The sequence below is a fragment of the Myxine glutinosa genome, chromosome 4 (assembly GCF_964187855.1).
Source record: "Myxine glutinosa chromosome 4, kmMyxGlut1.1, whole genome shotgun sequence".
Lineage (NCBI taxonomy): Eukaryota > Metazoa > Chordata > Myxini > Myxiniformes > Myxinidae > Myxine > Myxine glutinosa.
In genome coordinates, this window is record NC_136264.1 from 114716708 (window position 1) to 114732648 (window position 15941).

General features: G+C 44.1%; 1 protein-coding gene across 1 annotated transcript in view; it reads left to right on the forward strand.

The window, feature by feature from the left end:
* The window catches only part of LOC137425104 (glutamate receptor-interacting protein 1), a 97620-nt gene extending 88980 nt beyond the window's left edge, over positions 1–8640 (forward strand). Inside the window, exon 25 of the mRNA XM_078775297.1 lies at positions 6585–8640. Coding sequence (XP_078631423.1) covers positions 6585–6806 — 222 coding nt within the window. The 3' untranslated portion in view covers positions 6807–8640. The remainder of the gene's footprint in view (positions 1–6584) is intronic.
* Positions 8641–15941: the final 7301 nt, after the last annotated feature.

Here is a 15941-nt window from a genome sequence, read left to right on the forward strand (position 1 = left end):
TCGCCTGCCCGGCTCCTTCGCTGTTTCCTCGGGCCCGCTCCCGTGGGTTGTGGCCATTGTTTGCAGCGGTGGTGGTGGCGGTTTGCCGCCGTGATCTTGATTAGCGGCGGCGGTCATTTGCCGCTGCATTTGCCGCTTTGCCTCCTCAACCTTGGCCTCGTGCTCGTCTCTTCGCTCCTGTCTGCCCTCTGCTCGGTCCCGGCTCTGCTCCTGGCTTCACCTGCCCGGCTCCTTCGCTGTTTCCTCGGGCCCGCTCCCGTGGCTTGTGGCCATTGTTTCACCTCCTCAACCTTGGCCTCGTGCTCGTCTCTTCGCTCCTGCCTGGCATGGCTCTGCGGTGCTCCGCCGCAAGGCTTCTTCTGCTTAATACCTGCTCCACCCCATCATGCATCTCTGCAATCAAATCCAATGGACTCCTGCGACGACCCAGGTACATTCACCGTGGCTCCGGTCGTAAGTTTGTTCATTTACAATCAGGTCACTCCATCCCCGTCCTCTGGTCGGCTCAGCGCACTCCCACTCATCGTCCCAGCGCACCTGGTCACAGCAACGCACACAATCGCACCTCCTGTCTGCGAACCCTGGCCAAATCACCTGTGTTCATCCCCGCCGTACAAAACAACATCAAGCTCACCCTGTTCAATACCCGGTCCCTCAACAACAAATCCCTCATCCTCAACGACTACATCCTGGAAAATAAACTGGACTTTCTCTGTCTCACTGAAACCTGGCAACAACCTCTGGACTACATCGCACTCAACCTCACCACACCCAATGGATATTCCTACATCAATAAACCACGCTCGGAGAGCCGAGGTGGTGGAATTGCCGTTATTCACCGACAATACATCAGGACCAGCCTCATCTCCATCGCATCTGCTCCATCATTTGAACACCTGGCTTTTAAACTCTCTGGTCACACACAGTCAGTCATGGCTGTTGTCTACCGCCCTCCCAAACCACACCCATCATTCCTGTCTGACTTCTACTTTCTGACCCAGCTATGTTCCCTCTCCCCCTCAATCCTCCTCCTTGGTGATTTCAATATCCACATGGACTCCACTGACTCCACGATAACCAATGACTTCACTGATTTACTCACCTGCTTTAACCTCACTTTAACCTCACTCACTAACTTTAACCTCACTTTAACCTCACTCAACATGTCAACTTTCCTACCCATAACCGTGGTCACATTTTGGACCTTGTCTGCTCTACTGGATTAATCTTGCACCATCTCTCTGGCTCCGACCTCACCCTCTCTGACCACTTAGCCATCACTATGACCATCAACATCCCCGCCCCAACACCAAGGCATTATCGCACTATCAACTTCCATAAGCTAAACGCTCTTTCACCTACCTCATTCTCATCCACCCTCTCTGAAAAAATGTCCACTTCTCCCTTCGTTGACCTCCACAACCCTTCTGATCTCCACAACCCTTCTGATCTCACTGACTACTACAACCACACTCTCTCCTCCTGCCTTGACCAACTTGCACCTATAAAAACCAAAACAGTTTATTTCACCCATTCTGCTCCCTGGTTTACCCCTGAACTCCGCCTGATGAAAACTCGTGCTCGCCAACTTGAAAGACTCCGCAATAAAACAGGTCTCACAATTCACTCCCAAGCCTACAAGGACCACCTACAACACTACAAAGATGCCCTCTCCCACGCCCGCTCTGCCTACTACTCTCAAATTATCCACTCTGGCTCCGGAAACCCAAAAGCACTCTTCTCTACAATAAACAAACTCCTCAGCCCCCTGAACACCACCACCCAGTCATTCACAGTAGACAACTGCATCTCCTTCCTTTCATTCTTCCAACGCAAAGTTGAAAACATCTACAACAGCTTGACCACCGCCACACCCGCTCCCCCTCAAACCACCTGCCCCCCCTTATCCTGCCATCCCCTGTCTCAATTCTCCCCAATCTCCCCTACTGACCTCTCTGAACTCCTCATAGGAATGAAAACTGCCACCTGCACTCTTGACCCCATCCCCTCCAGCTTTGTCAAGGCCTCCCTTCCTGCTCTCTCTCCACTTATCATTGCAACAATAAACTCCTCCCTGTCTACAGGCATCGTCCCACCATCCCTCAAAATTGCTGCTGTTACCCCCATTCTCAAAAAACCTGGACTAAATCCTGACACCCTAAACAACTTCAGACCCATCTCCAACCTACCCTTTCTGTCGAAAGTTTTGGAACGTGCTGTAGCCGCTCAACTCAAACATCACCTCTCTGCCAATAACCTGTATGAAACATTCCAATCCGGATTCTGCTCCAACCACAGTACAGAAACTGCTCTCCTCAAAATCACCAACGACCTTCTCCTCTCCTCTGACGCTGGCAACCTCAACATTCACATCCTCCTCGACCTCAGCGCCGCCTTTGACACCATCGATCACACCATCCTCCTCACCTGACTTGAAACCACCTTTAACGTTACTGGCACTGCCCTCTCTTGGATTAAATCATAACTCTCTGACAGACGCCAGTTCATCTCCATCAATAACTGCAAAGCCCCCACTGCTCCCCTCCCCCAAGGTGTCCCCCAAGGTTCAGTTCTTGGCCCCCTCCTCTTCATCCTTTACCTGTCCCTTCTCGGTCACTTAATCCGCCGTCATGGTCTCCAATTCCACTGCTTCGCCGATGACATCCAGCTTTTCATCTCCACCAAGTCCATCTCCACCGCCACCCACTCTATCCTGACAAACTGCATCACTGAAATAAAATCCTGGCTTCAAATTAACTTCCTCAAACTTAACTATGATAAATCTGAAATAATCATCATTGGCCCAAAAACGCTCATAAAATCCACCAATAACTTTGCCCTCAACATCGACGGTATCCCAGTATCCACCTCCCCTCACATCCGGAATCTTGGCATCATCTTTGGCCAAACCCTCTCCTTCGACAAATACACTAAACAGATCACAAAGACAGCCTTCTTTCACCTGAAAAACATCGCCCGTCTCCGTCCATCCCTCTCCTCCATGGCTGCAGAAACCCTCATCCACGCCTTCATCACCTCCCGTCTGGACTACTGCAATAGCCTCCTCTATGGTTCACCCTCAACAATCACCAATAAACTCCAATACATTCAGAACTCCGCTGCCCGTCTACTCACCCATTCCCGGACCCGTGACCACATCACCCCCGTCCTTTACAAGCTTCACTGGCTCCCCATCTCCCAGAGAATCCAGTACAAAATCCTCCTCTTGACCTACAAAGCCCTCCATAACCTGGCCCCATCCTACCTGGCTGACCTCCTCTCCAGACACACTCCCAACCGCAACCTCCGCTCTGCTGGTACCAACCTCCTGACCCCCCCCCCCCCATCCGGACCAAATTCAGATCCTGGGGGGACAGGGCCTTCTCCATCGCTGCTCCCACCCTCTGGAACTCACTACCTCACACCATCAGAGACTCCTCACTCACCACATTCAAAACATCACTCAAGACCCACCTGTTCAACACTGCATTCAACATTTAACCCACAGCATTTAACCCCTGACTATCTCTTCTCCTTCTCCCTCCTTTTTGCTTTGAATATTTCCCTATTGATTCTTGTTTTTTGCAATTGTTTTTATGTTTTGCTATGCATTATGTTTTGCACTCTGTCAAAGCGTCTTTGGGCTCCCTGAAAAGCGCTATATAAAATAAATGCATTATTATTATTATTATTATTATTATTATTGTGAAAGATGCCAATGATCTTGAAGGCCTTGGTTTCCACGGCATTAAGCTGTACAAGATGTGAGGCTGGAGTGCCAGCCTAGAGGGTAGAGCAGTACTCCATCAACCTGTGGATAAAAGCCTTGTAGGTTAATAAAAGTTGATATACCAAGGAAGGACTTTCCATGTTGGAGGATGCCCAGTTGCTGATTGGCTTTGAAGGCCAACTTAGAAGTGTGGTCTGCCCAAGAAAGAGCATGGCTAATAGTGAGGCCCAAAAGTTTGAGTGACTGGATTTTTCTCAAGAGGATCTATATATATATATATATATATATATATATATAAAGGTTTTAACCTTGTTCACGTCACATGGTTAAAATGACATTTGACATTTCACCTTGGGTCAAGGTAAGTAAAGTCAAGTACATGTCAAAGGTCAGTTAATATCAAGAACATGTCAACAGAAAACAATAAGCAACATATATTTCCAGTTTAGGATCCAGGAGAACACATTTGAGATGGTAACTAATGATTGGCATTCAATAATAATGCGAAGCGATGGGATTTACGTGTATGGTGAAGACCATATATGAATTATGCATATTTTTCTCTAATTAGGTCATTTGCTTATTAATTAGCATATTGCAAACATCTGAGAGGGCAAATGACAAAACAAATGTCATAATCAATGTTCCTTGTGAAATTTGGCACATTTTGGTGCCAAGGTCGATATACTTTGAATGAAGTATGGTCACTGTAATGACGTTTGAACTTTGACCTTGAGTCAAGGTCACTAAAGGTCAACAGAAAAAAAGGCATCATTTTTCCGATTAGTAGGACCCAGTAGAATACATTCATAGTGGTTGGCCAAAATTAACATGAACTGCACACGAACTTGAAATTGAGTACATCGGCCCCCCAACTATTGTCATGAGCGGCGTCGGCTGTGGGGTGCCATTTTTTTTTTTTTTTTTTTTTTTTTTTTTTTTGTATACAAGGTCGAGGCTCGTGAAAGAGCGAACATTAATCACACAGAAAGACAAACCAACACAAAAAACATATAACATAGGGAGCGGTAGACAAGATGGGGAGAGAAGGGGAAGGACACAAACACAACATTTGAGAGCAGGGACCGAGAGACATGGAGACATCGAGAGATCTGAGAGAGGGCGAGGGCTTTGGGGGGGGGGGGGGGCGTGGGAAGGGGGCGGTGGGAGAGGTATAAAACATATGGACACTGCCAGGACTTCCAGGAAAGAAGTTGGAATTTCAAACAAGGTGGATCTGGGGTGAATTAGCGGGGGTAGAAAAGATCAAGGTTTTGGATGGGGGAAGATAAGAGATGGTGGTGAACAGCTGTTTTAAAGACCTGGAGGGAGGAGTGGGATTGAAGGGAGTGAGGGAGTTTGTTCCAGAGGCGGGAGAAAAGAGGAATGAAAGAGTGAAGGTGAGCAGAGAGCCGAGATTTCGGCAGTTTAACCATCAGAGGGTTGCTGGCAGATCTTGTGCGACCTGTAGGAATATTTGGGGGACAGAGCACAGAGAGAGCTGGGGGTGCAAGGCCGGAGAGGAGTCGGTAGAAGACAGAAAGACCACCTACCTGCCTGCGGTGAGTGAGTGAAAGGCCCTCAGAGATAGCTTCATCGCGGGAGATTCCAATAATTCTGAAAGCTTTGGTTTCAACAGCGTGAAGCCGAGCTAGGTGTGAGGCAGGAGCACCGGCCCATAGGGGAGAACAGTATTCCATTGAGCTGCGGATGAAAGCCTTGTATGTGGTGAGGAGCTCAGGTGTGCCGAGGAAGGACTTCGCACGACGGAGGATGCCCAGTCGGCGACTGGCTTTGGAGGCCAGCTTGGAAATGTGGTTTTCCCAAGAAAGATCATGGCAGATAGTGAGACCCAAAATCTTGAGCGACAGAACTTCTTGGAGAGGATTGTTGAGAAAGTAGATGGGAGGGTTGTCCAGTCGATCTTTTCGGAGAGACATAGTAAGAGTGTGAGATTTGTGTGTGTGATTTGCGAGCATAACCCAGAAACAGATGTAACTAAAACGACACTCGGTAGAGCGCATACCTTTGTCAGGCTGAGCGGGTGATGTTTTGTCTCCACTGATAGGCCGGATCTAGATTTGGATCTGCAACAAAATCTAATCAGCTTGTTCTTGTCACCGAACCAACTCATCTCCCAAGTTTCGTCATAACTCGTCCACAACTTTTTCAAATACCATGTTATTTATCGATTTTCGCCCGATCTCCCAATGGTGAAGAATCACTTTAAAAAATTCAACAATTCTCGTGTCCGAATCCCTTCATATTCAGATCTTCACCAAAATCGAATCGATGTGGTCTTGTCACACACCCAACCTCTCCACCAAGTTTCGTCCAAATCCGTCCATAACTTTTTAAATATCATGTTAAATATCGCTTTTTGCCCGATCTCCCAATGGTGAAGAAACACTTAAAAATTAAATAACTCTTGTATCGCAATCCATATTCAGATCTTCACCAAAATCGAAGCGAGCCGGTGTTGTCACACACCCAACCTCTCCACCAAGTTTCGTCCAAATCAGTCCACAACCTTTTGAGATATCTTGTTCACGTACAGACAAACCAACAGATAGACAAACAGACAGGGGTGAAAACAAACTCCATGCACCTTCGCTGGCGGAGGTAACAAAGCACCATCAGGTTTTGGAGGAGGGAGACAAGTTTGAACGTTCAATCTTGAGGTCAGAGGACAGATGGTGTTTTCTTGCTCTCCTAAGAGTGGATCCTCACTAGTTTTGGATTTTGATAACTTTGGTCGGATTTGCCTTCAAGGAAAATAAATTTGCCTCTGTTTATCTTATCAAGACAAACAATATCTGTTTTTAAACAAGCGTCTATTTGTTTTGATTGACAGGTAAATCACGTAGTAACTCGTGATTTTGACTGCACTCGTGTGGTTCCGTTGCTCTCTGGCTCTGCTCCTCGCCTTTTCCTTTTGGTCGGACGTGACGCGGAGCCTTCTCCACGAATGAAGGCCTTGCTTCCACAATCATCCAACAGGGGCCTGACACATACTTGGGGAACGAGAGAAAGACTTTGGGATGGAGCAGCCCGAGGAGTTGGTATGATGCTGTAACGTAAGAAGAAGACTCCTTCAATACATACATTTTAGGCTCAAAATAACTTGAAGTAAAATGGGTGGCATTTTACAACTTCTACTCGGGGCAGTTTTTCATCGTCTTGTTCAAGAAGTTTCTAGATCCCAAACTGTTGTTGTGCGGTTCATCTATTCGTCTATTTTTGCATGTATGTAATAAATAAATCAATGGCAAATAATGATTCTGTGACCCAGAATTGAACTCCCATGCTCTACGTCGATTTATCCATCGTCTCCTGATGTCCTTGTCCTTCAGAACCACGTCTATGAGCTTCAGATACAGTGGAATTTAAAATATATATATTTTCTTTTTGATCTTACCTTGCACACACATTTTATGCAAGATCACGGATGAATTGGGGGGGGGGGGGGGGGGGAATTCATCACTTCCTGCCCATTCTGGAGGACGAGGTAGTAGTTTGAGTTTCGCTTCAGTTTCATTTGTTGCCAATGGTGCTGCAATCAATGTATTAAATAATTATATTCCCTCATCAGGACCCTTTTAGCACTGGAAATGTTTGTGGATCGCTTTATCATTCTGGGTCAATCACTGCTTCGTTTTGATCACCCGCAGTTGTGTACTTTAATTCCTATACAAGAGTACATGTTCAACATCACAGCCAGTGTATCGGAGACTGTTCGTTGTTAACCTTTTACTTTTATTACACCATTTCAAACACAAAAAGTTCACATTGCCCAGGTAAGGATTTTTAGTTGTCGTTTGAATGTAAGTGATTGTTTTTTTTTTTTTTTGTGTTTTCTTTTTACATTCAGAAATGTGCACATTATGGAGGCTACTGTGTCACTAGCCATACTTTTATATTATTGTTTGATCATATTTTGCTGCTGTGGCCTCAAACACTCAAAGTCTGCACCTCATTTCCCACCGTGGTAAACATACTCTTGTCAACTTTGCCGTGGTAAAGTCCATTGTTCATCTTGACCACCGATGTAGATTGACAAAAGGCGTCCGAGAGACTACGTTGTCATTTTTCATTAAACTGGGTTGACTAGGCAGGATTTATCCAATCTGCAGTCAGGACAGATGACCGTCAATGGCCTTGCTGAATTGTGATTGGACGAAAGTGTTCAGCTGGCTCAATTTGCTCAGTCAGCACTATGTAGAAAGAAAATGACTCCAAAGTGTGCATTAGATCAATGTACAATGAACCTTCAAATAGTTATTATTTTTTAACAGTTGCTACCTTTTCAGGGTATTGGCATTCATGATCAAATGCGATATATAAATACAGTTGCACTTGAATATCTATTTGCTTTTTGTCAAATTTGATGTTTGAATATTTGATGTTGTCGAATGTGTATGCATGGGCAATGCGGGCACATCTTTTGATCTTGGCAATGGGTAACGCATTATTGAGGAATGCGTAGATCCTTGATTTAAAAACTCCTGACTACTAAAAATCTCCATGATGGCAGAAAAGGTTACTTACTTGTCCGTTGGAGCACGGTTAAGATTTTGTAAGCTGATGAACCTTGTCTTTTGTAATACAGCCTTGATTTTTATGTTTCATTTTATTAAAGTGAAACTTTATCACTGGAATATCTCGACTTTCGAACTACCGGTTTATTTGAGTGCTCTATTGGTTGGTGCTATTTTTTAAAATGCAGAATATATTCTGCAAACAGTTCATTTTTCAGTTCAGCCTTAAATTATAAGACACTATTTCGGATCCTAAGGTCCATTGAATTTAACATTTTGGGTGTACTGACATTTTGCATGTTTTCTGTACGATTTGCTTTGAATGTGTTTTTTTAACAACTGAAAACGTTTAATAAATGCCGTTAGAGGTGATGCTGCCTTTACCATTTACTTGTAAAGAATTTTTGTTTTGTTTTGTATACAGAATCGAGGCTCGTGTAAGAGCTAACGCATTGAACATGAAAACATGCACAGACACATGAAACATACAATGAAGGGAGCGGGAGACAAGAGGGGGAGAGAGAGAGAGGGAAGCACACAAGCACAACAACAGTAGAGAACAGGGACGTCGGTAGATCGGTGGAAGGGGGAGGGATGGGGAGGAAAGGAAGGGTACACGGTATAAAGCAAATGAACACTACTATGAATTTCAGGAAAGAAGTTGGGGATTGAAAGAGGTGGATTTGGGGTGTTTTAACGGGGGTAGAAAAGATCAAGGTTTTGGATGGGGGAAGATAAGAGATGGTGGTGAACAGATGTTTTAAAGACCTGGAGGGAGGAGAGGGATTGAGGAGAGTGAGGGAGTTTGTTCCAGAGGCGGGAGAAAAGAGGAATGAAAGAGTAAAGGTGAATAGAGAGTCTTGATTTTGGTCGTTTCACCATAAGAGGGTTGCTGGCAGATCTTGTGCGTCCTGCAGGAATATTTGGGGGACAGAGCACAGAGAGAGCAGGGGGAGCAAGGCCGGATAGAAGTCGGTGGAAGACAGAAAGACCACCAACCCTGCCTGCGGTGAGAGAGAGAAAGGCCCTCAGAGTTAGCTTCATCATGGAATATTCCAATGATTCTGAATGCTTTGGTTTCAACCGCGTGAAGCCGAGCTAGGTGTGAGGCAGGAGCACCAGCCCAGAGGGGAGAGCAGTATTCCATTGAGCTATTTTTCTAATTTGGACCCTAATTTTCCCATTCTTATAAAGGGATATCGACATGTTGGTGTCGTGGGTTTTAATCCTTTTCCCAATGAATAAGCACCTTGTTAAACTCGGCCAGTGTACCAGAGGTTTATTAGAGATAAGAATACATGCATGGGAGACGTTGGTGTCCACAGCCGCCCCAACATCTCAGCGAGCCACAACCCGTTGTCGGCTTAATATACTTTTCTCAAAGCTTAAAGATCTCAAAACATCGTCCCAAGTTCATTCCTCCCCAATGCCACAGACTGCCGCCTCGAAGAGAAGTTGTACAGAGTTGACAAGCAGGCTAAGCCTCATAGGGAAAGAATGTTTTGCAAGGTCAAGCATGGGATATTTGTGTCAACAGTTTTTCAAAGTCCGACAACCAGACGCCAGGGAATTTGGTCACAGGGTTTTTCAACCTGGAACACTGCTGCCCCCCTCAGGATAGGGAATCTATGAAATCTTAATTAGCATGTGAAAATGAGAAAAAACAAACTGACTCAATGTTTGGAGGGAGGGGATCCAGCCAGCATGTACAGCTGGGGCCCAGCTGGGAAATAGGTGGTTTGAATGGGTTAAGGTGGGCTTGGGTTCTGGGTGGGTTTTTTAAACTGGGTTCCACATGGGTCCCACCTGGGCTGCCGATGTCATTCTACAACTAGAACGACACTCTTTGATGTCATATCCCACCTTACAAAGCTGGCTGGAGCCCACATGGGATTTCGTCATTTCGATGGGCTGAACTGGACTTTGAGTGGGCTCTGAACTGGGCCCTATGTGGGTCCCAGGTGGGCCAAGTCGATGTTCGTTTCAGAAGTTTTTAAAAATGGCAGCCAGAAGCTGGCAGACAACGTGTTATCGAGACCAGTTCAACAACAGTTTTTAAAGGTGAGTTTGTTGTTGTCTGAAGAGAATCATTCCGTTTGAAGAAACATTGTAGTTTCCAAATCAGCAGCCATGTTGTAGACCCTGATGTAGATCGATAATACTTGAATTGGCAATTTTATGATACTTCGGATGGTGATTCAATGCAGAGGGTTGAAAGTTTGATTTTTAGTAAATCTATACATACTATAAGAGAGGTGTGTGTGTGTGTGTGTGTGTGTGTGTGTGTGTGTGTGTGTGTGTGTGTGTGTGTGTGTGTTTGTGTGTGTGTGTGTGTGTGTGTGTGTGTGTGTGTGTGTGTGTGTGTGTGTGTGTGTGTGTGTGTGTGTGTGTGTGAATAAAAGAGAGAGAATTGTGAGGAACAGAAATGAAAAAACGAGATGTGTGTCACCATTTCTTTCAGGGATGGGTGAACAGATCTCGGCTTTCTCAAACTTTCAGAGGTCCACAACCTTGCTATTCTGGAAGCAGGAATACCACAGCAAGATTTTCCAAGGCATTTCAGATGCCACTGGAACGCCACTGAATTATTCAATTATTTACCATTATTAGCCTGTTTTAACAGATCCAAGTTAAGATGTTCTTTAAGATCATTTCGAGCAAAAGCCTCTCTAAATACACTCCATTCGATATTTCTACTGAAAGTAAAGCAGAAGTGATGTTGTAGCGAATGCAGGATTGATTTACATTCACGTCCACGAAAAGCCCATTCACTGCCCACGGGGGCAACCCAGTTGGCCCCCAGGTGGAGCCTATGGATAAATCCAGCTGGAGCCTACGTAGGGGATACACATGGGACCCACATGTTAGCCCACATAGCATTCCCACGGGTGACCACACTGGTGTGTGTATATATATATATATATATATATATGTATATGTATATATATATATATATATATATATATATGTATATATATATATATATATATATATATATATATATATATATATATATATATATATATATATATATATATATATATATATATATATATATATATATATATATGTATGTATATATATATGTATGTATATATGTATGTATATATATATGTATGTATATATGTATGTATATATGTATGTATATATATATGTATGTATATATGTATGTATATATATATGTATGTATATATGTATATGTATATATATATATATATATATATATATATATATATATATATATATATATATATATATATATATATATATATATATATATATATATATATATATATATATATATATATAAATAAAGTAATGAACGGCGGTTGGGAATTATATCCACGATATCCATTTTTCCGTTCTCCAACCTATAGCTTTGTTTTTAAAAACTCAACGTTTCAGCCAGCAACCCAGCGTGCGCCGAGCCTCCACTAGTAGTCTAGTAGGAAGACTAGGTCCCCCTGCACCCCCCGGAGATATACTTCTAATCAGTGTTTCTAGATTGGAAAAAATGTGTAGAAAATGACTAGCTATGGCCCCAAGCTGAAAAAATGTCCCACATACCATTTTTATGCAAATTACTGCTGCCATTATCAAAAAAACGATTTTTGACATATCTCAGCCAATATTGCAGATAATTGAAAAATGAAGGTGTCTAGACCCATGTTTTGAAGGGCATAGATCATGATAGAACTATTCATAACATGATTACATGTGTCTATGGTATACTAGTATGCATATTAATGCTGTAATTACAAAATAATCAGTTTTACAAATGATAAGGATACGTTAATACTGCAGATAACTTAACATGGTACATAAGGGGTCTAAACCCAGGTATTTTCAAGGTTAAATGTCAACAAGATGCTCCTGAGTCTTGCATAGGGGCGGGACATTGGCAGTAACATTGGTACCACTTAACTTTTCTTCCCACCATTGACTTTGTATTGCGAGAGATTTTCACTTGCTTATTTAAAGGTTTCTCACCCAGCCCACGTAAAATCTACCAACTCCTGCTGTTAACTCCCAAACATATTTTTTTATGTTATCCAATCACAGTGCAGAAATGACAGACTAGAGATCCAAATTAGTGCTGCTATAGCTGCCATTTTACATTTCCATCCATGTAACATGCGCGCTCGCGCGCTCGTATCAATTGGTAATGTCGCGCGCTCGTATCAATTGGTAACGTTGATGTTATTGAATACCTCAGTTGAAAGTTCAGTCTTCCATTCCATCTGTGTGTTGTTCTTGGTATTCATCCTCCAATCTAGCCAGGTAAGATGCTAACTATAATGTTACTCACACTCTTGACTTCAGTTTCTGCATGAAATCATAAACAGGCAGAATAACAGCTGAGCCAGCTAGCACCATGTTAGCTAACGTTAAAGCTAGCCTCATCTATGTACAGTATGTTCCTAATGTCGGTGTAACTTAAACTTTTGTTAATGCCAAACATGAGACATATCTGTTGACTTCTGTATATGAATTGAACCAGAAAGAGGCACGACAGCTGAGCTAGCTACAGTAACTTAGCACAATGTTTCATTGGCCTAGATAGCTAACGTTAGTGTGGAAGAATTTAGATGTTTTAGCTATTAGCACTTTTGATGCCACTAAACATGGTTTAGTCAGCTAAAAAGTACCCTAGTGTAGAACATGACTCAGAACCTCTGTTACCTCACTGAAAACTCAGAGCCTCCTTTCACAGGCACTTTTAACATCATTCGTGATTTCTTATTTGTCATTTAACAGTGATGGTAGACATCGACAGCAAGCATGCCCAAAAGAAAACGGAGTGTAGAACCTGCAGCCCAAAGCTCTCCTCCTACATGCATCCTTCATGTACCATCCATGTCTGATCATGGGGATTTCACGCCCCTCCGTAAAATTAAAGGATCTGCTTCAGAAAAACTGCAACTGCTTCAAAAGATCCGGGATAGACGTCTCAACCAACCGCATGACTCCCCATGTCGTATGCAATCAGTATGTGATCAGATCCCGGCAACTCTTCCTGATGACCTAGAAAGAGTAGGATATCACAGCAAGTGTTATAAGCACTTTGTCCGCCACTTTCATCGTCTGGGAGATGATACAGAACCAGGGCCATCAACCTCATCATGGCATCACTCTCCTCGTAAACCAGGAGGTTCTGCTGAACCCATCTTCCCGCCAGAGTGTATATTTTGTGAGAAAGTTGAGACCAAAGATGCTCATCGCAATACTGAGAGGCCTACAACCTTCCCATCCTTTAAAAACAAAGAAAATGCATGGGAGCAAATCGAAACACGGGCTGAGAAAATGGGTCTCTATCGACTCCATCGAAAGGTGAAAAACAAAGACCTCTTTGCATGTGAGGCCAAACACCATCCGTCATGTTTTAAAGCTTTCCGCACAGCATTCTACAACTATGAACGTGCGATTCACAGAGCCGAAGCACCAAAGGAGCAGGCTTGCATGTCAGCCGCCCATGAAAAGGCATTCAACTCAGTACTGGAACACATTCAAACCCAGGTCATCCAGCAGAATAAAGTTCTACAGCTTTCTTCCTTGCGCTTGCTCTATGTCGAGGAACTGAAACTGAATGGATATGAGAACTCAAATTATCGGTCAGAGAAACTACTGAAACGCCTACAGAATGACCCAATCAAGGAGCATATCCACTTCACGAAGGTTGATCATGACAAATGTGATGTCATTTCTTTCTGGCTTGTGCACAGCTCAAACATAACAGTTTCCAATGCTCTCGCACGAGCATTCACACTCGGAAGCACAAACAAGAACCAAAATGTTGCCCTCCAACTTCGCCAGGGTATTCTACAGGCTTTCAGAGAGTGTAAAGACCAACCATGGCCACCAACAGCTGAAGACATGGAGCTCAATCCTGAAGACATCCTACCTCCAGACCTTGTCCGCTTTCTCAGCGTGCTAATGACTGGCAAGGAGGGCATCGAGACAGAAAAGGTGAAGCGTCTGGTCTTCTCCATTGGACAAGATCTGTGCCGTGCAGTGTCAGATGGAAAATGGAAGTTACCAAAGCACATTCTCCTCTGTGTGACTGTAAGGCACCTGTTCCGAAGCAAACAGCTCACCACAATACTACACAGGCTTGGACACTCTGAGAGCTACGATTTCGCCTTGGAGTTGGAAACTGCTCTCGCCAAGGTCCTGGATGAAGTCTCAACTTATCGTACACCACAAATTGTGACAGGAGAGGGCAACCTTGTATTCCACTGTGAGTGGGACAACTTGAATAAAACCACTACCAGTGTGCACGGCAGCAACATTGTAAACAGTGCTGGAGGAATCATGGTGCAGGAGGTCAAGCCCGGGTTCGAGAGCAGCAAGGACCGAATGCTACCTACCATCAATAGGTCACAACAGCGTAGCCTGAAGGTCGACACACCAAAAACTCTCCCACCCTTGCACTTTACTCGCGTTGGCCCGAAGTTCCCTGAAGGCTCATCATTCACACCGCCAGCAGAGAATGACACAGTCTATGCCACTACGATGCAAGAGTACTACATCTGGCTCTTCATCAGATACATCGGAAGCTGTGGCCTGCAGCCTGTGCCTGGGCTAGGGGGTTTCACCTCTGCAACTGGTTCTCCCCCACCCAGCAAATCAACAGTCGACTACTGCACGCCTATCCACCAACCGATCACAGACAACGCAGTTGTTCGTGAGCTACTGAAGCGTTCCGAGGCAGCAACTGCTGAGGTGGGTCAGAGATGGGTCATGGGAGTGGACATTGTCCGTGCCAAGCTGCTACGAAAAATGGTGGGAGAGGACAAGACCCTCACATCCAAGTCCAAGGTTGATCTGGCTCGCCTTCCTCCATGCCAGTCTGCCCTGAAGCCGCACATCCAGCGTGTGAACCACCGCGTAGCATTGTACAAAAGAGCCGATCAACCTATCATCGAAAAGCCAAAACCTTATGAGGAGCAAGGATGGATAAGGACTGATGAAGGACTGTTGAAACCAATGTGGTCCAGTGGTCCCATCCTACCAACCTCACTGGTGGATCTTCTGAACACAGGAGAGCACGAAGAGGAGGAGGAAGAGGAAGGAGAAGAAGAGTTTGACTCTGACGATTTCGATGAAAATGATGATGACTGACTCAGTGTAGAATCACTAATGCTAATGATGTTTATCTAAAACAAGCAAGAGAAGAGTGGTCACATTGAGTGCTAGGACTATTTTGACAGTTGTAATATTTAGAAAAATAAAACTTTGTGTTAACGTCTGTGTAGACGGACCTTAATATGAGTCTATTATTTCGTAAAACTGTGATTATTTTGTAAATAAAGCACTAATTAGCATACTAGTATACCATAGACACATGTAATCATGTTATGAATAGTTCTATCATGATCTATGCCCTTCAAAACATGGGTCTAGACACCTTCATTTTTCAATTATCTGCAATATTGGCTGAGATATGTCAAAAATCGTTTTTTTGATAATGGCAGCAGTAATTTGCATAAAAATGGTATGTGGGACATTTTTTCAGCTTGGGGCCATAGCTAGTCATTTTCTACACATTTTTTCCAATCTAGAAACACTGATTAGAAGTATATCTCCGGGGGGTGCAGGGGGACCTAGTCTTCCTACTAGACTACTAGCCTTCATCAAGAGAAGTTCCCTTGTTCACCTCCTCCCAGATATAT